The 25,227-nt window shown below is 37.8% G+C and overlaps 2 protein-coding genes across 3 annotated transcripts; one reads left to right on the forward strand and one right to left on the reverse strand.

The window, feature by feature from the left end:
* Nucleotides 1-6,043: 6,043 nt before the first annotated feature.
* On the forward strand, nucleotides 6,044-20,696 carry LOC133869686 (long chain base biosynthesis protein 1). Of its 2 annotated transcripts, none has more exons than XM_062306754.1 (13): nucleotides 6,044-6,323; nucleotides 9,095-9,335; nucleotides 9,430-9,524; nucleotides 10,885-10,976; nucleotides 11,204-11,297; nucleotides 11,400-11,472; nucleotides 11,609-11,741; nucleotides 13,135-13,309; nucleotides 18,943-19,083; nucleotides 19,161-19,256; nucleotides 19,422-19,563; nucleotides 19,991-20,118; nucleotides 20,207-20,696. In XM_062306754.1, exons 2-13 carry the CDS (start codon nucleotides 9,182-9,184, stop codon nucleotides 20,378-20,380), a joined length of 1,497 nt encoding a protein of 498 aa, XP_062162738.1. In that variant the 5' UTR covers nucleotides 6,044-6,323; nucleotides 9,095-9,181; the 3' UTR covers nucleotides 20,381-20,696. The 2 variants fall into 2 exon arrangements, with proteins under 2 accessions (XP_062162738.1, XP_062162737.1); XM_062306753.1 differs by having other exon boundaries at nucleotides 9,130-9,335.
* Nucleotides 20,697-21,398: 702 nt separating this feature from the next.
* LOC133869687 (U-box domain-containing protein 7) lies at nucleotides 21,399-24,383 on the reverse strand. Its single transcript, XM_062306755.1, has 2 exons — nucleotides 23,727-24,383; nucleotides 21,399-22,536 (listed from the first exon to the last, which is right to left on the reverse strand). Exons 1-2 carry the CDS (start codon nucleotides 24,197-24,199, stop codon nucleotides 21,690-21,692), a joined length of 1,320 nt encoding a protein of 439 aa, XP_062162739.1. The 5' UTR covers nucleotides 24,200-24,383; the 3' UTR covers nucleotides 21,399-21,689.
* Between the last annotated feature and the right edge of the window lie 844 nt (nucleotides 24,384-25,227).

A 25,227-nucleotide genomic window follows, 5' to 3' on the forward strand; every position in this document is an offset into this window, starting at 1 on the left:
AAATGTTTGTATAAAATTTTTTGAAAAAATTACACTTTACCCCCTGATGTATCCATTTATTGGGAATCTAACAATGATCAATTTTTGGTAGATGACACCCCTGACGTTTACCAAGTGTGTCAATCTGGACCCTTCCGTCCACTTAATCTATCAAAAGTGACGTAAAAGAGGTTATGTGCCACACACATGACCTTTTAAAGTCCAACTTTTCAAAATCACCCATGTTTTTATTCAAAACACACTGTTTTATTTAATACCCAAAACATACCGTTTCAACAACCCCGTTGTAAATGCTGCTTCTGGTTGCTGTCTTCGTAACTCCCGAACTCGCTTTGCTGCCTCATATACCCGCTAGCAGTGGTAGAGGTTCTGCGTTACGGCAGCTCTTGCCTCGTCTCTGTTGGTTCTCAGTGTCCTTGTCGACGTCCACGGTTGTTATGGTGGTGCGGAAGGCAATGGCATGCGCCACCAACAAAAGGGCTGCAAAAAGAGAAACCAGGAAACGAGCAACGACTACTAGCCGTTGAAGAGAAACCAATAACTCAACGGCTACTAGCCGTTAACAAACTGTGCTTGCACACAACTGTATCTAGGGTTCTTCAATTCATTGCTTTGACGTCGTCGTCTAGATGTACGCGCGGGTTTACAAATCAGAGTTCCCACTTTGGATCGTTGGAACCAATTGACAAGCATGTTTCATCTCAACATGAAAGCCATGCGATAACAACATTATAGAAGGAATTACATGGTCTGCCATGGGCCATGGCTGTATGTATGGCCACACATTGCTAATGGCTTTCTTCTTCTTTGGCCCGCGATAAAAAAGACATGGGGAGACGAGACATATATCTTATCTGGTGTTTGAATGTGTCCAAACTAGCCTATCAATAATCTCTAGGGTTGAATTTAGAATTAAGAGAATCCTATCTAACAGTAAGGAAAAGGTAAAGCATCCATGGTCATGCACATTTCGACAAAGTGGTCTACCTGCACTAATTGCAAAGTATATATCTCCAACCATCTTTTGTTTTGGTTCTATAGCTCAAGCCAAAAAGTACTTTGTGAGAATGGAATTATATATATATATATATATATATATATATATATATCCACCGGACCACCAGTAGTGCCGAATATCTGAGAGATATGTGATGCTTTCCATAACAAGAGCACATAATCTACCTCTTTATTTAGGAATATTAGGCTTTCTGTTGCATTCTGAGCAGACTCCATTGTTTTCTCATCATCCTTCTCAGCTTCCTTGCTGTTTGGGGCTGGATAGAAAGCTGTGATAAAAAGAACCAGCTTGCAGTTGTTGAGTATATTGATGATCTTTGTTTTAGTTGAATGAAATAGAGGTGAACAGAGGATTAAGAGCAACGTAGATCATTAGAATTAGATGTTGTTGGCATATGGTTAGTGTCTAGAGGGTTTACTAGTTGGTGAGCGCTCACGACTGCAGATAAGAAGAGCTACCGAAAACAAGAGAAGTGAGGTTTTGAACAAAAGAAGCATGCAAAAGAGAAGTGTGGTTTTGAACAAACCTCGCCAATGCTAGAGGACGCCCCAATAATGAGTATTACTTTTCCATGGCTTCTCTGCAGAGGAGAGCGAGAGAGAAAGTTCTAATAAATGGATTGGAAGTTTGGTTGTTTACAACGTACTAAGGACATAACTTTGGAGATGCAACACATAGACACCTTTCGAGTAATCTACCAAAAAAGGCTCTCCATGTGTCAGTGATTAGGACTGCATGGTGTTGTTCTATTTCACCACTTGGCACCCAGGAGATAATGGTTTTTGTAACCCCCACTCAAAATGCAGCATGCTATTGTCATGCCTAGGGCCATCTGTGCAATGTTGCTTCTCTTTTCCTTTTTTTCTTTTAGTGGAACTGTGACATGTTGCTGGAGCAAGTGGAGTGTCAACAGTTTGACAAGGAGCTTCTGGGTGAGCTGAGTTAGAGGATGCAAAGTGCATCTCAAGAGCATTCGTATGTGACAAAACACTTTGGACATATTAGAGCTGAATCCAAAACGTATTTCTGAAGAGAACTAGTTCTCATCATCAACTCTAGTTTGCTATTTTGGCGGTACGAAGTTGAGTAACAACGGAGGCAGTTGAGTGTTTGATGGGAACGCCAGTTCAGGCATCAGGAGTTCTTCCTTGGTTTGGTGAGACAAGTGGGGTCAAGGTTTTGGATACTCTCATAGACTCTATTGAGCGATCCAGGCTCAGCTATGCCATGACTCCAAAGAAGTCCCATTATGGAACCAATGGGAATATGAATAAGTCCGAAGAGGAAGTCCAGCTCAGCAATGGGATGTTGATCCCAGCCAACACAACAGCCATGAAGGACTCACTAGAGTTCAGGCCGGAGAGGTTTTCTGGAGAGCGAGGGTGGAAGAAGTGTTAGTTTTAAATAGAAAAATTACGATCTACGAAGATCCAACGGTCGGATCTTCAATCCGTTTCCGGAAACGTGATCCTTGCACTCGGATCTACATTCTTACCGATTGTTTTTAAGGTAAAACACTAAACTCATAAATTCGTGATTTTTTGGTAAAATCCTAAATATGAGTTTAATCCTCTATGTTCTTTAGGTATTTGAGTTTATTGGAGCTTACTTGAGGCTACCCAAACTTTGGGTTGAAGTTTGGTGAATTTGGGTAAGTTTTCTCAAGCCTTAATTTTTGGGTATTTGATATTAGTAGGATCTTAGGAGATTAACATTTAGTAAATGCCATTGTGTTAATAAATATTTTTATTGAGGTTAGGTTTGGGAAAACCCTAATTTAATGGATGAAATTGATTTGAGGTTTTTAATTGTTTAAAATTAGATTGTTAATTTATGGGCTAATTGTGGTGATAGTGATGATTAACCCTAAACTAACCATGAGTTTTATAAAATAAATAAATAAATAAATATTTGGGAGGTTAGGTTTTAATGTTAGTAATTTGTATAAATTGAGGATTTTATAAGCCTAGAACTATTATTAGGTATGAGCTTAGGCAATTGATGGGTAAAATAGTCATTGAGCGATTCAAAGTGAAAATTAGTGTAATTATTGGATGGAAACTAAATAGATGCAATATGTTATGTACAGCAGCACTTTGTTGATTGAGCCTAGGACTGGTTAGTGTCGGTGTGCAAGCAGTCAGGTGATATTTTACTCACTGAGAAACTGTTATTTTTATATATTATAGAATTGCAAAATATATATGTTGTTTTATAAATCCGAACCAACTGTATGTTGAATATATCTGTTTTGGTTGATTTGAGTAGTTTCAACTATGTGCAAATAATATCAATGATGTTATGAAATGATGTATGGATGAAATGTGTAGAATTGTTTTTAAAGTATTTGAATGTGAGCTGCGGTTGGAATTTAAATTATGCAAAGTAGAATGATAAAGTTTCATGTTAATTGGTTTATCGTATTTGAAGAAAGCATGAATTGTAAAGAATAGGAGTATAGAGTTTGAATTGTAAAGCATAAAGCATGAGCATAAGCATAAGAATGAAAGGAAGAGTAAGCCTCAAAGAATGGAAAGGAATGAAAGTCTCACAAAGAATGAAAAGACCATCATAAGCATGCATATCATTGTTTAAATTGTGCTATGTTTTCATGATATAGAATATCGTAGTTTTTATACTAGACGTATTAGTATGCCTAAGAGTTTTTAATGGCAAAAGAGCTTATGTATACTGCTATCGTCTAGTTGCATAATTTTATAACGTTGAGCTTGGACGAACAAGAATACTGTCATGGTTCGGTATGAGTAATACAGCGTCCTAGGAGTAGGTAGATGAATTGTCGTGGCACGTCAGTAAGAAGTGCTTGGATACCCAAGTTTTACTCTAGTAACCGCATGGACAACTACGTGCTCGACATGAAGTTGTAATGCCCTAGGATTCTGTGTTAACCATGTTCGGAAAATGATAGTAAGCTTGTACTAAAGAGCGAGATGGCATGTTTTAAGCTTAGTGTGCTTGGTTTTGACGCTATTGGTTGCAATATCAGTGTGGCTTGGGAGTAGGTAGATGGATTGTCGTTGCACATCAGTAAGAAGTGCTTGGATATCAGTGTCTTACTCTAGTAACCGCATGGACAACTATGTGCTTTGACATGAAGTTGTAATGTCCCGAGGCACAGTGTTATCACAGTTAATAACGTTAGACCTATGTGCATTTGAGCTACCAACATAAAAGTATTATTGTAGGTGGGTTTATACATGGTTGCTTCCATGCCAATGGAACTTCTACGTATGGGTCAAACTACATAATATGTTTTAAATGTTTTCTGATAGTCGATATTTGCTATATCAGCTATGGGGGTTTTCAAACAAAATGTTATAAATTGGTAGCTGTTATAGTGTACGCGAGACTAAAAAGAAAAGTTGGTTCCTTGCGAAAACTCAGTTAGTTTAATATCACTGAGGTGATAAACTCATCATTTCACCTATACGGATGTGTCAAACCCCCACAACCGTATATATGATGTCCATTTGACTGCAGGTACACCTGACTTAGAGGAAGACCCCGTAGCTGCGTATTTGGGATATTACGATTGAAGCACACCGCCACAGTCGTATTGAGTTGGACTATGTAGTTCACTCTTTTGGGGTATTTTGTATATGACTAGTGACGTATGTGTCACATATTTTTTTGTGTAGCAATTCTTTTGTATTAGTGAAATTGTAAGCCTTAAACAGTTAGACAGATATATGGCTCTTTTGTATGGACCACATGTATATTTAGATGTGCTTTCCGTTATGAGTTGTAACGTTATGATTATTCCGCTGTTAGATATTACTCTGAATATCAGGTACATGATATGGAGCATGTATGTATGTTGGCTGAGCGACACGTAGTCATGCCACTGTGATAACCCTTTTATGTTTTATAAATATTTTATACAAAAAATAAAAAATAAAAATGGGTCGTCACAGTGACGCCGACGTGGACGTGAGGGGTGGTGATCTGAGGCTTACACCATTCGTGCTGAGCGTAGGGTTTGCCCTTGCAAGAACCTAGGGCTGGTGACGGTGACTCTTTGGGTGGCCAAGTTGGTGCACCATTTCACTTGGGTTCGAGACATGGGTCACCCGATTGGTTTGGACGAGGTTCTAAAGCTGTCGTGTGAGATGAAGCATCCTCTGCATGCTATAGCCGTGCAAAGGAGAAGTAGTTTTTAGGGTTTGAAGGGACCAGAGAAGCTAGGTGTAGCCGGTCGGAGAAGCTTCAGCTACTTCAATGGCGTTCCAAACACCAAAGAGAAAAATAAGATAATGAATAAACATATAAAAGTGATTGTATGTGGCCCTTTGTGAAACTCACCGTTTTGAATATGGAGCAATTTTGGAACCATTTTTGCTTAAAAGGTCACGTGCCTTTTCCATCCAAAGAGACGGACTAAGAGGCCGGAAGGTCCAGATTGACACATGTAGTAAACGTCAGGAGGGTCATCTACCAAAAATTAAATATTGGGCGTCAGATCATCAATAGGTGGACACATCAGGAAATAAAATGTAATTTTCTCAAAAAAAATTTATATGATATAAATGAAAAATAAAAAAATAAATGTGTGCTCAACATGTTTTTACAAACCCACCAAAATGAAGACAAGTGGTAAGCCTTCTTCATTTTCCACATTTCAGTGCCTCAGCCTCCTCTCTTCTTGTCCCCACACGTGGCAGACATACACAATATTTCAGAAAAGACCAGCCACACATCCTTTTATGATCCCCTACAATTTTAAAAAAATTAGAAATTTTTAAATTATGTGAAATTAGGTTGTTTTATACATCGAACGACATGAAAAATGTTACATATTAAAAATGTGACACGTTAACAATGAGAAAAAGCTTTTAAAAATGATTTTTTTTATTAACATATTATTTCTTTAATATGTAGTATTTTTCATGTTAATGATGTAAAAAATGGCTTGAATTCATAAAAATCTTAATATATTTTTTATTTTTTTAAATTGTTGAGATCCTAATCCAAATATTTTCCCTTCTCTCCATTTTTCTTCTTTCCACGCACGGCCCCTTCTTTCTTTTTTTTCTTTTTTTCTTTTCTCATTTCTTCTTTCGGATTCTTCCTCTCCTCTTCCTCTTGACCGAACAGAACCAAGAGAGAGACCGAGAGAGAGACACAGAAAGACCGAGTTTGAGAGAGAGATTCACCGAGTGAGAGATCGAGAGGTCCGATTTTTGGATTGGGTCGTCTGTGGGTCGGAGCTGACGGCGCCGGGGGAGCCAAGGAGCGTTTTCCGACGTTTTTCTCGGTACCCAAACAAGGAGGAGCTCGTTTTTGGGTAAGTAAGGCTTTGATTTCCATTTTTTAGCTTGTTTTGGAAAGATTTTCAATAGAGAAATCATATGGGTGTCGTAATTTTGAGATTTGTTTTGGGTTTCTCTTCTTCTCTGAGTGATGGCTGATTGGTACTGAATTTCTTGTGATCGTTGGGGGTGGGTCGTTACATTTGCTGACACATGTTACTATCACTTTGGTCGCTACCTTACTTGGATTAAATAGAGGCATATTGGCTTGGAGGTAGTTGTGGGTGGTTGGTTGATAGGTGTTTGGGTAGCAAAGAACCCAACAAAAACTAGTACAGTAGTTCCCAAGGCTATTTGATATAGTATAGCCGCGGAGACCACTTGCCTCTGAGTAAGCCCCTATAGAGATCGAAAATCGGCCACTTTGTTGAGAGATTTTGGCATCATTGGGAAATATTTAAAGCTTTAGCTGCTATTTTAGTGACATTTGCAAGCCAGAGTCTTGTCTATTTCATTGCTCAAACACGAGATGAGTTAGAGATTCATTGTTCATGCCAATACAGTTTTCTAATGAAAACTTACTACAAAAAAGATGACAACGCTTTGAAACTAGTTGAGACACAGAGAAAAAAGCAATTCAAAATAACCACAAGGTTGTTCGGTAGCCCCACTCTATTTCCTTGCTTAAAGCGCTTGCTGCATGTGACATGAGTCATGCATATTTTGGTTGCCAGCTTTCGTATCTTCCACTCCATTGGTTTTTGTTTTTGTTTATTTATTTATTTTTTTACATGACATGAGGTTTTTTGTTTGCATGAATTATGAGCCTTTTATTCTTTTTGCATGACTTGTGAGTGGGCCCAACGTTTCAGTATCATAAACTTCCCACTTATTTCTTAGGAGCTTGAATCTCTATATTTAGAAATTCCTTTGCTTTTTAGCAGGAAATTTTATTTGGATTTACTCGTAGGAGTTGGAAACTCCATTTGTTCAATCCTATTTTGGATTTGAAAACTGCATGTGATGTATAATTTAGGGCCCTGGTAAAGTTTTCAAAAAAATGTTTCAGCTTTGATTTTTGAAAGTGTTATTGGAAAAGTGAAAAGTGTTAGTAGAGATCACATTTGAAAAAGTATTCTTTGTGGGGTTCACATCTGAAAACTTGTTTAGTAACTGAAAAATGCTTTCATTTAACTTTGAAAGCAAATCTTTGAAGACTTGTTTGGGCCATTGAGACATTTGAAAAAGTATTCTTTGTGGGGTTCATATCTGAAAACTTGTTTAGTAACTGAAAAATGTTTTGATTTAACTTTGAAAACAAATCTTTGAAAACTTGTTTGGGCCATTGAGGTGGCCACCTTGGGGCCGCCACCATGGTGGTCGCCACACAGATCCGGCTGCCACAAATCCAACAGGCTAGACACATATCTACCACTAGTTCCTGCGCATTTTCTTATAACCACTCATATCTTACGCTGGTTCCTAGTTTTCTATTCATAAAAAAAAAAAAACTGGTTCCTAGTTTTTTATTTTTAAAACCAGTTTTCAGATCAGTTACCTAACATGTTTTTAAGAAAATAAACAGCAAAAACCTTTTTGTAAAAGTGTTGTGTATTGGAAAGTGTTTTTGAAAACGAAAAACTGAAAATTGTTTCTGTGGGGACCACATTTGGAAACTTGTTTGGTTAACTATTGTCTGGAAAGTGTTTTTCGGTGTTTGAAAAACGAAATGTGTTTTGGAAAATTTTATCAAACAGGGCCATTCTTTAGGGTTTTTAAATCGCCTTTGCAAATTAACCCAACATATTGTTCATTATCTTATAAGTAATGTTGATTTGGGTAAAGAGAGATGGATCCCTTACAGTATGGTTTTTCCAAAGTTCATTCCCATGAATTTCAATATCCTTTTATGGTTACAAATATGACTATGATCCATTGCAATGGACGTACAAAAAGAAAAAAAGAAAATGAAAAAAGAAGTTGGTATAAGGAGATGGTGATTGGAAAAAGAAAGTTGAAAAGAAAAAATAATGGTACAGAAATTTATTTGTTGAAAAGAAATGTTGAAACTTCTTGCAACCAAAGCAAAAAAAAGAAAAAGAAAAAAAAAGGATTAGAAAAGGGGTCAAGGAAGAAAAGAAGACACTTCAAAAATAGCTAAGGCAAGCCTAAACAAAAACAAAAAAAGGGGGGGGGGGGACAAAAAAGGAAGTGACATGGGCTTGTAGAATGACAAAATAAAAATCACAAAAAGATGTTGGACCCACTTACAAGTTATGTGAAAATGAAAACGCTCACAAGCCATGCAAAGAAAAAAACACTCACTAGTTAAAGAAAAGGAGTGGAAGATTGGATACAAAAGCTAGCGATGCTGAAATTATGCAGGACTCATGCCACATGATGGACTCTTTAAGCAAACCAACGAGAACAAGTGGGGTGTACTACAAATCATTATTCATTTAACTATGTTTGCCTTTTCTAGTTTTGTTCAATTTGGCTCATGATAAAGAAATGAAATATGGACTGTGGATAATGAGTGGAATAATCGGAAATTAGCTTTTACCTGGATGACACCCTTGCCAACATTTGCTGGTTCTTGGTGACCATTTTGATGATATAAGATATGGTTCTCTACCTGTAAATGATTTTTACTTCTGTACGAATTTCAATTATGCAATATATGCATCAGATGTGTGTTGCATCTTACTACTTTCCATCTTTTTCTGTTTATAATCTTATTTTGATTTTTATTGTGTAATACTTTTTGCTACCATACCAACCGGGACATCACCATAACTACATGCAGGATCCAGGTCGCTAACACTAAGCCTTTTATTGCAGTGACAAGTGTCAAGACATTGTACTTACAGGAAGTGAGTATTGTTGTCTATTGATGATGTTTGAAGCCTCTCTGAATCCCCAAATTGAGATATCCAGTGCAATGGCATCAGCAGTTTTGAAAATAGTGAATACTACTATAGATTGGGTGACTTTTGCTTTAGATGCCCCTTCTGCTCGAGCTGTTGTTTTTGGAGTGCATATCGGCGGTAACCTCTTAAATCTTAAGAGCTAACAGTGTCCTTGTTTACTTCTGGCTGATAATAGTTTGTTTAACTGTTTTTTTTAACCTTCTGGTTGAAGGGCATTTATTTGTGGAAGTTCTTCTTTTGGTGGTCATCCTTTTCCTACTTTCCCAGAAAAGTTACAAGCCCCCTAAAAGGCCATTAACAATGAAGGTTTGTATGGAAGTTCAAATTTGTACTTTTTATCTTGGCTGATAGGATGTTCTTATTGATTTATTGGCCCTTGAACTGCTTTAGTATTTCTTTAATATACTAAAGTTGAGAAGTCTTCAGTGTTGATGGGATATGGTATGTCTAGCGTATACTTTAATACTTTTCAAGTTGAGAGGAGAACCTTTTTATTTAACAACAATCAGCTGATCATGCTGTTTTTTGTTTTTTTTTTTTTCAAATGATTATCAGCTGAACATGCTCTTCGAACATAATACTCGGTAATCAGGACATTTTTGCAGATATAATATGTAGAACTTCTCCCTAATGATGATTGGTGTGCCAAAATATTATATTTGCTGCCGGTATCTGGAAAACTTTTTTGGAGACTTAAGGTTCCATTTGTTAAACTTTTCTTCTTCTCTCATCTGTTTTTAATTCTCAGAACAAAAAAATAACGAACAACTCAAAATTATTATCACTGTCTCCTCAAAACACTTTTTCAAACTAAAAACAAAAAACACTACAAAACACATTAATAAACCTAGCCTAATTTTTTATTTTTTTGGTGGGTGTAAATGGGTGTTATTTCATTTTATTCTTTTAATGCTGTGTGAGTTATTAATGATTCCCCTCTTTCACCCTTTTTCACGGCCAACACAAATGAAGGTTGTACTGCTGCTTAGAGGTAGTGTATTTTGACCCAGGAGTTTTCTTTTTTAACCTTTTCTCCCCTTGGACTCTTATCTCTGTTGCCAAATTCAAAATATATGAAAATCACTTTGAAAAAAATAAAAATAAAATCGAATTTGGTTAAGTTTGTGTGAGTTTCCTGAAAACATTTATTAAATATATACCATACGCCTAACATGTCTGAATATGTTGATATGGTGTAGAATCCAGGCTGAATTTATAATTATGTTGAAATCTGAAATCATGGTAAAAGTTGAATGCATGTGTTTAGCTTTTTTTTCCTTTCATTCAATTTTTTTTCACCGAGGGAACAAGACCCCAAGTCTTGTGATTTTGTATTGCAAAAGTTTCAAAATTAGATAGTCCTCTTCAAAAATTCAGATTTTGCTCCGCCGAAGTTCTGGCATATAAAATCTAATCCTATCAATTACAAAACTTATGCAGTTTGGCCCTCATACTTTCCATTATCTCGCTCTGACCCTGGTTCCACCAAAGTTCCATCTGATTATTTTAATGAACCACCTTTGGTATATATTAGTTATTAATGGTGATATATGCTTCTAGACCAACTTTTATGCTTTGTATTCTGTTAGTTCTTGTATCCCCCAGTCTTATTTAGATTGTGCTCTCTTGACCAAACGCTAATGAAAACCGTGCCATATGTTTATAGGAAATGGATGAGCTATGTGATGAATGGGTTCCAGAACCCCTCATTCCTTCTCTTACAGAAGAGATGCAGAGCGAACCTCCCGTGTTGGAAAGGTGAAAATCATTGTAATATTTATGCAGACTATTTCTTTAATTCTTGTCAGAGTAATGCCTTTGCCCATACATTTTGTTTTCTTATTTTTCTTGCCTTATGGACATATGATTGTGTTTGTGGACTTATTATTTTTCGTGAGTCAAACATTTGAATAAAAGCCAAAGAGTGTTTTAGAAAAGCCTTAATGTATTGACTGCTTATAAGTTGCATCCTTTTCTTCTGGCAGTGCTGCAGGGCCGCATACAGTAGTCAACGGCAAAGAAGTTGTCAATTTTGCTTCAGCAAATTATCTTGGATTGATAGGACACGAGAAGTTGCTTGTGAGGAAATGCAGTTCCTATTATTAATTTTTTTCTTTTCTTTTTTCTTTTGTGATAACTTCTTTGTTTGAATATAGCCTTTATAACACTATCTTACCTCAGGCATCATGTACCTCTGCATTGGAGAAATATGGTGTTGGTTCATGTGGTCCTCGTGGGTTCTACGGAACAATCGGTAAGATTTAATTTTGAAACTATTTTCATATGAGTCAGGTTGGAGGTCCCTAACCTCCTCAAAACTCATGCTGCAGTTCTTCACTGGGAAAACATTTTTCTTTTGACAATTATTTTATATTTTCCCCTCTTACTAGATGTACACCTTGATTGTGAGGCCAGAATAGCAAAGTTTTTGGGAACCCCTGATTCAATTCTCTATTCATATGGACTTTCCACCATGTTCAGTGCAATTCCAGCTTTTGCCAAAAGAGGAGATATCATTGTGGTGTGAGTATACATAATCTTTGACTATTTAATTATTGTTAGTTTTTGTGGCTGTTCTATAAAATTTAGGTTCCGTTCAGATTCATTTCCTGGTGTTTCTATCTATTATCAAAGGAAATAGTTATACTGTGTGTTAAAATCAATTCTAAGAAGAAAATAATTTTTTTTAATAAGTAATTCTAAGAGGAAAATCGCGTATGGTAAATTCTGAAGAAAAAAAACACTTGTAGTTCCAACATGGGCGATAATGAGATGCTTTTCTTTGTGGTGGGTGAGACAAAGATGGGAATGATGTTGGGGGTGGCAACAGAGGTGGCAAGATGCTAGTGATGGGATGGGATGTTATAGACAGTAGCAATGATTGGTGGTGGAAATGGGGTGGCAAAGTGTTGGTGCAAATTCAGGTGTAAATAAAATAATGGGGACCGTGAATGTGTCCAAGTTTTGCTTTTCATTTGTAGAAGTCAAAACTTCTGAATAAAATGGATTTTTAAAAAATATTTTTTATTTTTCCTTCAAAGCAAGCCAATCTAGTTGGAGGAGAAACCGTTTTTCTGCTTTTGCATACTTTATATAATCGTATTGAAACAGTCTTTGGTCACAAGGTGTTATTGTTATGAAGGTGGGTGGTATGAATTACATGGCATGTGTGATTTACCTATGTTTGGGAGTTTTGAGGGAGAGGAGAGGATAAGAAGGGAGGGAGGAAGAGGAGAAGAGAAGAGAAAAGTGGAAAAAGTTATCCTTTCCATTTGTCTGAATGTTCTAATAAATAATAGGAGAGAGGGGAATAGGTATTCCTCCCATTGTTTGATTGCAGGGTAGACAGGATCGAAAATGATAAGTTATTATGTAAATAGACAATGAGGAGAGAGATTAGTGATGAGTGTTTGTTAAGACTTTGTTGAAATTTTAATAAATTATTAAGGACAAAAAGGGAAGGATAAAAGAAAATTTTAAACTTGGTCTCACCTCTTTTCAAATTCCCCCAATTTTTGGGAATTGATAAAAGGGGCTTTGAGGGTATATGGTACCCTTCCAATTCCCCTCGAGTCCTCTCCTCCTCCCTAAAAGAAAAAGTCCTAACAGGGGTTATCGCACCTCTTAAAGTGGTAGTTTAGGTCATTAGTTAAAATGACTTGTGAGGCGAATAGAATTTCAAAAGAAATTAATTACGAATGTGACCATTGCTTTGGCTTATTTTGCTGAGGTAAGAATACCATTGAACCTTGTGTCCTGTCTTAGTAGCCTACCATAGCTGCTTGCAACATTTATCCTGGTGCCCTTTCAGATTCCAGCGACATTAAAAGTTTTTGCTGTTAAAATAGCTTGCGTCAAGTTTTTGCTGTAAATTTGTATCTTTATCTTAAGGTGGTTCTAATTGTTCATTTTTAAGGGATGAGGGAGTACACTGGGGAATACAAAATGGCCTTCATCTTTCTAGAAGCACAATCGTGTATTTCAAGCACAATGATATGGAATCTCTAAGAAATACACTGGAGAAAGTCACTGCAGAGAATGAGCGGGCTAAGAAATTGCGGCGCTACATTGTTGTTGAAGCTGTGTACCAGGTAAACTCTTTGTGCATTATGCATATCAAAATTTCACCTCTCTTTTCTGTATTTCACATGATAATTGAGCTCGACTTTGTGAACAAACGTAGGAGGCACCTTGATGTATTGGCTCTATGTTGCATGTTGCAGAAGATGTTAGTTTCTCCATGTATGGTATAAATTCTGGCAGTAGAAGGAAGATGGGCAATTGCAAATGGATGAGTGTATTTTTAAATGATGCAATCTTTCTAAGTGGCTTGTTTGCCATTTTTATCCAGTTCCACAGAGAATTGAAAGAAACATAGCATTTATCCTCAAAGCATAAATGCTAAAAGTTCATCATTCTGATTTATCTATGGTGCTATGTATGATTACTTACATTATATTATATTTTATATATATATATATATATATATATATATATATATATATATATAACAGAGAGAGATTGCATTAGCTACTAGAACTCCCATGTTTTTTTATCAAACTTGATAAACTAAGGCTGAGTGTGGTTTGACATCTGTGTTACTATTAATGAAACTATCGCACGACTCACAGTTTAAGCGTGAGTCTTGTGTGGTGCAATATGTCCAGGATTCTAATTATAGGAACCTACTCCTATCCGAAGGTCTAGCGCTAAGTAGATAAGGCTATGTTATCTTAGAGTTCAAACTCTATGTTAGATAGATAAGGGATAATGTCAAGAAGAGTTTTGGTTCTATTGTATAGGAAGCAGTCGTGTTTATCCTAGGAAGTTATGTTTACTTCAACTCTTGTAATCTTCTATAAGTATCAATGAAAGCTCACATTGATGAGTAAGGTTAAACAGCCAAATATATCTAAGTTCTATCATGGTATTAGAGCTATATCATAGACAAACGTCTTGATCTATGGCCAATTCCGATTCCGAGTCCACTGCCTCCGCAGCTTTGGTGGCTTCCATTGCTACTCAACCTCACCCACCCAACCCACAGAAGCAGCAGGTTGTCTTCACTCAGCCCAACATGAACCATAACCTCAACATCAAACTCTCCAAAGGCAATTTCATGGCTTGGAGAACCCAAAAAATCCTCGCCTATATCAAAGGCCAAGACTCATATGATTTTCTTGACGGCTCGTCACAGCCCCCTGCTCAAACAATCCTGAATCCCACTACTGATGCTGGACCTCTTGCAACTATCGTAAATCGAAAATTTCTTATGTGGAGTCAAAGGGATCAGATGATCCTCAGTGTCCTCATTTCCACACTCATCGAACCTTATGTTGTTCATGCCATTGACTGTGCCACATCCTCGGCTCTATGGAACGCCTTGTTCACCATGTTTGCTTCTCAAGCCCGTGCTCGAGTTATGCAAATCTACTTCCAACTAGCCACAGTCAAGAAGGGAAATAACTCTATCATCAAGTATTTCCAAACCATCAAGACTCTTAGTGATACACTTGCAGCCGCTGGTCAACCTCTCAATGACTTTGAGAGTGTCTCGTTTCTTCTTAAGAGCCTTGGGATCTGAATATGATCCATTTGTTACATCGGTCACTACCTGTGTTGATCCTCTCTCCATTGACGAGTTATACGACCATCTCCTTGCTCATGAGATGCGTTTGAGTAGCAAATTCCAGTTCTTGATATTCACCAAAATTTCTCCCCTGGGGTTCCCATGCAGAGGGGCCGAGTATACCGTGGCCGTGGTGGCTGACCATACAATCGTGGTCATGGCTCATTCTCCAACAACCGTGGTCATGGCTCCTATTTCTCTCCTGATGCAGCTTCCTCTTCCCGGCCTACATGCCAAATTTGTCGCAAACCCGGACATATTGCTCTTCGCTGCTACCATCGACAAGATTTGTCTTTCTCTGAACAGCAGCAGCAACAGACTCTTCCTCAGGCCTACTACTCATCTTCGGTTTTGCCAGCTGAGGAAACTTGGTACCCCGATACTAGGGTTATTCATCACATGACTAATGAGCTGTATAATCTCAACTTAGCACATGAACAGGTTTGCATAGATCTCATATTGGTTTTGCTTCCTTAACTTTCTCTCGTCGAAATTTCATTCTAAATCAACTCCTTCGAGTTCCTTTGATTTGTAAAAACCTTCTCTTTGTTAGACAGTTTGCCCTTGATAGCTCTGTATTTTTTGAACTTTACTCTTCTCACTTTGTGATCAAGGATTCTCAAACTGGGATCACCCTCCATCAAGGTCGCATTAAAGATGGTCTTTATCAACTCATTCCTTCTTCTAGTTCTTCGTCAATAAAACAAGCACTTGTAGGTGAGCGCACCTCTCCGGCTTCATGGCACAAGTGCTTAGGTCATCCTGCTTTTCGCATAGTCCAATGTGTTCTTTCTTAGTTTCAGCTTCCGGTTCTTCCACATAAGGCATCATCCCCTTGCACTGCATGTCCACAAGCCAAGGGTCATCAATTGCCGTTTTCTGCTTCTACTTCCAACATATGTAAACCTTTAGGATTAATCTATTCCGATGTATGGAGACCTTCCCCAAATCTTTCAATTAATGGAAATCGGTTTTATGTGTCTTTTATTGATGTTTTTAGTCGTTACACTTGGGTTTTTCCCATTCAAGCCAAATCTGATGTTATGCCAACTTTTCTACAATTTCAAGGCTTGGCGCCGAATGTTTACTCAATTCTAAAATAATAAGTGTCCAATCTGACTGGGGTGGCGAATATCGCAACCTCCATTCCTATTTTCGGTCTCAAGGCATAACTCGTCGCATTTCTTGCCCTCACACTCATTAACAACAAGGATGTGTAGAAAGAAAACATCGTCATCTCATTGACACAACTTTAGCACTCTTAGCTGAGAGTCATCTACCTAAAAAATTATGGTACGAGGCTTGTCTCAGTTCATGCTATCTCATTAACCGTTTGCCAACACCGTTGATACACAATAAATCACCTTTTGAGAAACTATTTTATCAAACTCCTGATTATATAAGTTCCTTAAGGTATTCGGGTGTGCCTGTTTTCCAAACTTAAGACCCTATAATTCTCACAAGTTTTCACCTCGTTCAAAAGTGTGTATTTCTCGGGTATAGTCAAAATCACAAAGGTTATAAATGTCTTCACATTGATTCTGGCCGGATGTACATCTCTCAAGATGTCATCTTCCATGAAGATCAATTCCCTTTTGCTGCTGCTCCTATCGTATCTGATTCTCTTCCACCAATCTAGGCACCTGTCCTTCCTCTACTTTTTTCACCTCCTGTTTCTACTCAGTCACCACCTTCAGCGACTGTCTCTCCTTCCACTTCTATTTCCAGTCCATCCCCTCCCAATTCTGCAGATATCAGCATGCCTAGTTCCAGCTCCTACACAGATACACCTCCTGCTCGGATACATCCCATGTGTACAAGGTCAATGAATCATATTTTCCAGCAAAGACAACTCACGGATGGCACCATCTGTCATCCGATACCCTGTTCCTCGGGCTTTAGTGGCAGAAACACATTTAACACTTAGTGAACCAACTTGCTTCTCCAATGCAGTTACAGTTCCAAAATGGAGAAATGTTATGCAAGTCGAATTTAATGCTCTACTTCAAAATCAATCTTGGTCTCTTGTTTCTCTGCAGCCGCCTTAGAATCTTGTGGGATGTAAATGGGTATTCAAGCTTAAAAGGAAAGCTGATGGGTCCATAGAACGACACAAAGCACGTCTTGTTGCTAAAGGCTTTCACCACAGGCCGGTGTGGATTATGGAGAGACATATAGTCTGGTTGTCAAACCTACAACAATCCGAATGGTACTCTCTCTTGCCTACTCTGCAGGGTGGTCACTAAAGCAAATTGATATTCAGAATGTCTTCTTTCATGGCTTTCTATCTGAGGATGTCTACATGGTCCAACCACTTTGCTTCATTAATCCCAGCTTTCTTCACCATGTTTGCAAGCTTCAAAAGGCTATTTATGGTTTAAAATAGGCTCCCCAAGCCTGGTTTTCTTGCTTAAGCTCCAATGGCTTCTTCCTCAAATCTCTGCATTTTCTGGTGATCTAATGGACGATTAGTCCCTATACCGCAGCACCGTCAGGTCATTACAGTATCTCTCTCTCACACAGCCTGATTTAGGCTTTGCAGTAAATTGGGTATGTCAATTTATGCATAGGCCACTTAAACCTCATTGGTAGGTTGTTAAAAGGATACTTCGGTACTTGAAACACACTCTTTCTCATGGTGGTCTTCTTCATCGCACCTCTTCTATCAAATTGCAACCATACTCGGATGCTGATTGGGCTGGATGTCTAGATGATCGACGATCCACAGGTGCATGTTGTGTGTTTCTAGGGTCTAACTTGGTGTCTTGGAGCTCACGCAAACATCCAACCGTATCTCGGTCTCAACTGAAGCCGAATACAAGGTTGTTGCTAACACCACTGCAGAACTTCTCTGGATTCGTGCCCTTCTTCAAGAACTTGGGATTCGGCTATCTTCTCCACCAACACTTTGGTGTGATAATATTGGGGCTACCTACATGTCGATCAATCCGGTTCTTCATGCCCGTACCAAGCATTTGGAAATTGATTTCCACTTTGTTCGTGATCGTGTTGCTGACAAATCCTTGGACATCCACTTCATTCCTAGTTTGGATCAACTGGCTGACTAAGCCACTTGTCTCCACTCGGTTTCAACAGTTGTATTTCAAGCTCAACATGTGTTTCTCCTCGTTGATCTTGCGGGAGGGTATTAACGAAACTATCGCACATGACTCACAGTTCAAGCATGAGTCTTGTGCGGTGCAATATGTCCATGATTCTAATGATAGGAAACCTACTCCTATCCAAAGTTCTAGTGCTAAGTAGATAAGGTTGTGCTATCTTAGAGTTCAAACTCTATGTTAGATAGATAAGGGATAGTGTCAAGAAGAGTTCTAGTTCTATTGTATGGGAAGCAGTTGTGTTTATCCTAGGAAGTTATGTTTATCTTCAACTCTTGTAATCTTCTATAAGTATCAATGAAAGCTCACATTGATGAGTAAGGTTAAACAGCCAAATATATCTAAGTTCTATCAGTTACTGATTCTTAATTCTCAATTTTATTTATTTTTTATTATGTGAGCAAGAGGATGGCATGGTTTTGCTTTTCTTTCCCCACTTTCCCCTGCCCAAGTTGATGCACATTGTTTTCTCTATGCATTACATTAGTACTTAAGCCATTCAAAATTTGAAATTGTTGGGTGAATGACACTTTCAGTCATTCTCCGAGTACCATTTTAATGAGATTGGATTTGGAAATCTATCTTTCCTTTACGGAGGCATGTACTCTATTTTTTACCACTTTCAGAAGTTTAGTCACCTCTTAAAACTAGCTGTTTTCTCAACTATTAAAGCGCCTTTATTTACTTGTCAAAAAAAAAAAAAAAAAACTAGCTGTTTTCTTCCTTTCTATTAGATTTCAAAGCCAAACTTTTCCTCTTCCTCTCTGATTTATTTAGTTTATTCTTAAGGAAAGAGAGTTGTGTATTTGGAATCAACTATGACAATTTTAATTGGACTTTTGATACAACATGATTGCCTAAAGAAATGGCCATTGCTCTCAAAATTGTCTTTACTTGGTAATCCACCTTGCTATATTTGCCACTGCCTTTTTGTTTATCTTTGACTGACTTGATATCTTGATTCCAAAATTTATAGAATTCTGGCCAAATAGCTCCCTTAGACGAGATCATTAGATTGAAGGAAAAATATAGGTTTCGTGTTTTATTGGATGAGAGCAACTCATTTGGTGTGCTCGGCAGTTCTGGAAGAGGTATCACCGAGTATTTTGGGGTTCCGGTAAGTTTTGAAAGGTTGGTTTCTAAAATAAATTGACCCAATTGCTGTTTGTGATTGATGGTGGTCTGGCATTGCAGATTGAGAAGATAGATATTATTACTGCTGCAATGGGACATGCATTAGCCACAGAAGGAGGATTCTGCACTGGAAGTGCCAGAGTCATTGATCACCAAGTATGCAATTGTATATTATAGGAATGACATTCTTGTAAATGAACTATTGTGTTGATAAGATTGAAGTCTTAACAAGACAAAAGTGTTACTATCACTATTATATTTTTTCATTTACTTTCCAGTCTTTAAAGTACTAATGTCTCGGTCTGTGCTAATTTTTGGCAGCGATTGAGCAGTTCTGGATATGTTTTCTCTGCTTCTTTGCCCCCATATCTTGCGAGTGCTGCAATAACTGCTATTGATGTCCTAGAGGAAAATCCTGTTCTGTTAAAGAAACTGAAGGAAAACATTGCTCTATTATGGAAAGGTTGGTTTTATTTTACTGCTAAACAAGCTTCAATATATTTGGAAACAATAAAAATACCTTACATTGGGTGCTGAAGGATTTTTAGTTCAGTAATGCATAGGTACATGAAACAGCCATTGATAGGGCATTACCTTTAGAGTGAAAAGCTTTGTTAGACTTGATATCCTTTTTTATAATGTGTAGCATTAGGGCTGTGTGGCCATTGGTAATATTCGTATGGATGTACGAGTCAGTTATACCTCTTAGAAAATCAGCTCAATGTAGATATATGTCTTGGATACATGCTTCTACACATTAAATATCCATTAAACCCTAAATTTTTGTTCTATACATATGATATACCAAAATCAACCAAAAACATAAATTACATGCTTGCTAAAAGCTGCCACAACACTTATTTGGTCTTGCATATGTTTGGTGACTGCAGGATTGTCAGATATACCGGGCATCTCGATAGCAAGTAATGTGGAATCCCCCATCGTTTTTCTCAAATTAGAGAAGTCAACAGGTTCCATGAAAAATGATCTAATTCTTCTTGAAGATATCGCTGATCGTGTAAGTAAATAGTTATCCGATTTATTTTCACAATTTAGGCAAATCAATTTCTTCAGTTCTATTTTCTTATTATTGATTTTTTTTGCAGGTTTTGAAGGAAGACTCCATATTTGTGGTGGCATCCAAAAGATCAACAGTAGATAAATGTCGCTTGGCTGTTGGAATTAGATTGTTCGTTTCTGCCGCCCATTCAGAATCTGATCTGAAGAAGGCATGTGAGTCATTGAAAAGAGTTGCGGCATTGGTGTTGAGGAGGAGTTAAAATGAGTGGTGCATGTCAAATCTGCTCGACCTCATTAGGCTTGTGTAGATGGCCTTCATTTGTTAGACGATTTTGCAATCTCAGTTAAAGCCTGTGTCTTCATTGATAATTTATGCAGTGATTCTTGTGTGATTATTTTAGAATTGCAGTTTTTTGCTCTTTAACTCCGTTGGGTATGGTTATTAATTACATACATATATTCTTCTTGTTATTGGGTTGAAAATTGGGATGTTGATTGTTCACTGGACTGTGGACAGTTTTTTAAATGTAACAAATGTAGACATTTATTATTCATTTTTCATTCTTCCGGATCTCCTATACCTACTAATTGGCCTAAGGTTAATTTCATGTTGAATTACTCAAAAGGTAAAATTTGCAAGTAATTCAAACTCAACTTCTGAGTTGATTAAGTTTCAGTGGATTGCCATGTTATTGTTGTTGATATATTTATGTAGGTTCAAGAGTTGACGTACAATTAATTACCAGAGAATATTTTGGTATTTTGTTTTATAACCAGACAAGGTACGACCACTACCGTTTTAAAAGTTCTCTTTATTTCTTTATTTTCTGTTTGATTTTTTCTCTGAGTTTCTAAAATACAAAGGAGACCCCATTTCTTTTGAAACTCATAAACTATGGAGTTCGATTCTTGAGTTTAATTGCCTTTAAAGTAGGTGTAGGAAACAAAAACAAAAAAGGAGTTAGTGTGTTTGGCATTGCGATTTCGATTTCATATGTATATGAAGTGTGATTTAAATCAAAATTGTAAAAAATGTATTGTTAATTGAAAATTAGAAGTTTTTTTTTTGTTTTGAAATCACATGCAAAGAAGTGGGATTTTAAAATCGCACGATTTTAAAGACAAAACTGCAATTTTATCAAACGCTTAATTACACTTTTAAATCTCACGTTTTAAAGTTGTAAACTCAAACGGACCATAGAACCAAAATTGTGTTGTGCACGTGCCCGTCAACATCAAGGAAGACAAAATTGCAAAGACAGTAGAAGATCGAAGACCTATGGTTGAATCCTGAAGGTATACACTTCAATTTGTGTATTAATCACGTAACCTACTTAATTTCCTACGCCTCAACATCATCACGGACAGATCCGTGTGAAAGGGCGAGAATGAGTAATAAGCTTTTATGATTCTCTTTTTTGTCCATCATATACAATATTCTTACTCACTGCACAAGGAACGCATCTTCTGGGGCTAAGGACTTCATGTCCTCCCCCTGTGGGTGAGAAAACATCAATTTTCCCACACATATGCTCTCTCAAATCATCTCCGATGGAGGCCTGAAAATCTTCAATAAGGCAAGCTCTTAGAACTTGTGCTGATCACAAGAGCCTTCAGCTTAGAAGAGTCTGCAGAAGCATTGGCTCGCCGCGTTATCATTTCCATATTCTTATTCAAACTTTGCTTCACCAAACTCTTCATCATTTTCTTCCCTTCTTGAGTCTCCCTTCCGTTTAAAGGCGAACCCATCGGAATCCTTCCGGTTTGCGGCCCGGAATGGGGCTTCATATTTGCGTGCCGCTCATCTTTGAACCATTGCAATAGCTTTAGCGCCCTCTTCTGAGCCAGAGGGCTACCCAATAGCGCCACTTCAAGAAGCACCGGCACAATTCCCGACTTGCACATTTTTTCCCGCTGGGCCGAGCTTTGATGAGCTAAAACCATCAAAATGTAAGCTGATAATTCCTGGCATTTGGGTTTGTCTTCCCATGTCAAAATCTCTATAAAGCTCTCCGGCACCGTTGGACTATTTTCCATTTCCTTCTTCCCCATTAACGTCACCACCAGGTGCCCCAGCGTTGCGAGGGCTTTCTCTGAAAGTTGTTTTACTGTGGAGAGCGTCAAGAGGGTGTTTACCACCCTGCCGGAGACCAGAGCTCCGGCATTGTCTAGCACGGCGGAGAGGTTGTATAAAGTTCCTAAACATGGCTCTTTGGTTTCAACAGTTGAAGCTGATTCAAGAATGCTCCTGAGAAATGGGAGAATTTCTGATGAGGCAAGAGGAAATTGGGTGTTTGCAAGAGAAGACAATGATAGGAGCAAGTCTGCCAATTCACGTCTCGTTAATTCATCCACACCATCAATTTTCTTCGGCAGTTTGGATAAGACTCCTGCCTCCACCATCAGCGCCTTATTCCTGATCAGGGAAGAACAAATTAAAGATCAATTGAGGAAGAGTCAAGGTTAGGATTGACTCGGTCAAACTTGACACTATTTAGAATTGATAGTTTTTTACACGACTCATAAACCCGACGCAAACTCAACATGAAGTTAACGATTTAGATTTAGAAATTTGACCCGTTTAATTAAATAAGTAAAGTCAGAATTAATTTATATAGTCTTATATTTATGCTCAACCTAACCGAACCTAACATTAATCAAGCCTGAATTGCCGCCCACTAGTTAATGGAAATGCACCCAATTATATATAAACAACGGCTCGATCGGCTAACCAACCAAATTAAATAAAGAATTTGACCAGATGAAGCCAGTTGTAAGATCTGTTTTGGAAAGTGGAGGGTCAACAAATGAAGTATTTAATTGTTGAAAGATTATATATATGGAATCTGAACCACTGCACTATTTTTTCAAAGACAAAAGATGTCGCTTAAATCAACATTCAACACTGTTCCCCCTCCAAATTCCAACCACTGTGGAACTTAGTGGGTACAGTCGGCGCACTTCACGGCCTCCAGATTCATCTAGATCACATTTTGCTCAATTTTCTTTAATCATTCAGACAAATAACGCCCCATCAAATTGTGAAAAACATTCAAACAAATAATCATTCACGGACTAATACTTTTTTTTGTAAAGAATAATAAAAAGGGTCATTTCGATCTTAAAAAGCATGAAATATGTTAGAAATCACGTAAGCTTTAGGTCATGTGGCTGCTGGGCGGGTGCTTTGGTGGGCACGGGGCTGCGTATTCACACTGTGATAAACAAAAGGGTCAAGCTGTCATAGTCCGATGACTATGACAACACTTCCGTATATTGCGTCAATATTGTGTATTTCTGAAAAATTTAATTATTTCCATTAATTTCCTGAAACATTTACGAAAAATAGCTGGGAATCTGGGTAAAAAAAATCCCGAAGTACCCATGTCTGGCAAGACAAGTAGCAAAGAAGACTGCATGCATCCCGGCCCCAAACTAGATTCTACCGATCCTTATTCCATCGAAACCAAAAGGGAAAATAAAACTCATTCGATTCATTCCATTTTCTTAATTTATTCCAAAGATGAATTCGACTTGCATGTAGATTACTTATAACACCATGAAGTCTAATGCAAAGAATGCAAGAAGGAAAGAATAAAAACTTACGTGTAAGATCCATTAGCAAGCTCTATCAAGGCCGTCACCGCCACGCGCCGGCGACACGCCACCTCGGAAGCCACCATAGCCACCAACACTGGTATAACTCCGAGCTCCGCCATCAACTTCCTTACCTTCCCGTCTTCTCTAGCAAGCCTCTGAATCTCCTGAGCCGCCTTCTCCTTCTCTTCCCAGCTCCCAAAGTGAAGCTTCTTCACCGACCTCTGTAGCACCGCCGACTCATCCTCGCTCTCCCTCTCCATAACTTGTAGTACTACTTCCTTATCAACAACCTTCACACTCTCCATGTCAAACCCATCCGACGGCCCCCGTCGCTTGCGGGCCGCCGCTTTCGATCGCAGGAACCTCCGGATTCGAACAAAGAACCGAAGCTCTATGTAGCACAACAACCAACTGCGGGAAGAAGAAGAAGAAGAAGAAGAAGAAGAAGAAGACACGTTTGGAGTTTGAGGGGGACACATAGTAAAAGAGAGAGAGATCGAGATTGAGAAAATAGTGTTTGGGTTTCTTTCTTTTATAGTATTATATAAGTTTTTCCGTAACTCTGACCTTTATGGAGAGAATATGGTTGAGCGGGACAAGGAAGAGGAAGAAGACTCTGTGTGCTAAAAACAGAGAGAGCGCGAAGCACATGCGGAAAGAACAGTGCTGTCCCACGTCAAACTCACACGCCGTGACAGATATTTAAGACGAAAGGATGTTCATGAGTGGATGCCCATAATGCCCATGATTAATATAAATTTATTACAACTTTATCATTTTATCATTTTTTTTTTTTTAAAAAAAGTTATCATTTTAGATTTGAGATTACTCCGTGATAGAGCTAAAAATCGGTATAACTCCTTATTTTTAATATATTAATTTTATGTCGGGTTCGTAATAAGTTTATGGTTGTATAAAAAATTATTATTTTTAGTTTCGAATTTGAGTTATAAATATAAGATTATACATGTTAAATCTAATCCGACCCATTTAATTAAACATGTTGGACTCCTCAGTTCTATCTTACTAATTTTATGTCAAATTTATATTGAATTAATAAGTCATATAAAAAATTGTAAGGGGTAGTTTCATTATGTGAGATTAAGATATTTTAAGTTGCTTAAAATAATTATATTATATTTATTAAATTAATTTAATTTAAATTTTATCAATATCTACCGTATATCTTCAAAAATCTTTTGACTTTTTAAATATTATTCCTTCTCTCATTTTGATCGTTAAGCCTAATTAAGGCAATGGGGGTATGTGGGTGGGACCTATTAATAAGCATGCACCTAACCCATTTCATTTTGAGAAAGATGGGTGAGTTTCTTGGATGCATCATAATCAGGGCCAAAATCGGATAGATATGTATCGCTGTTCCCAATAGGCCTTAAATTTTGGGCAGGGCACTATAATTAGGGGTGTAAACGAGCCGATCCTGAGCGGGTATTGCCTGTTCGGGCTCGGCTCGTTTAACAAACAGTAAAGCTCGAGCTCGAGCTCG

The sequence above is a fragment of the Alnus glutinosa genome, chromosome 5 (assembly GCF_958979055.1).
Source record: "Alnus glutinosa chromosome 5, dhAlnGlut1.1, whole genome shotgun sequence".
Taxonomy (NCBI): domain Eukaryota; kingdom Viridiplantae; phylum Streptophyta; class Magnoliopsida; order Fagales; family Betulaceae; genus Alnus; species Alnus glutinosa.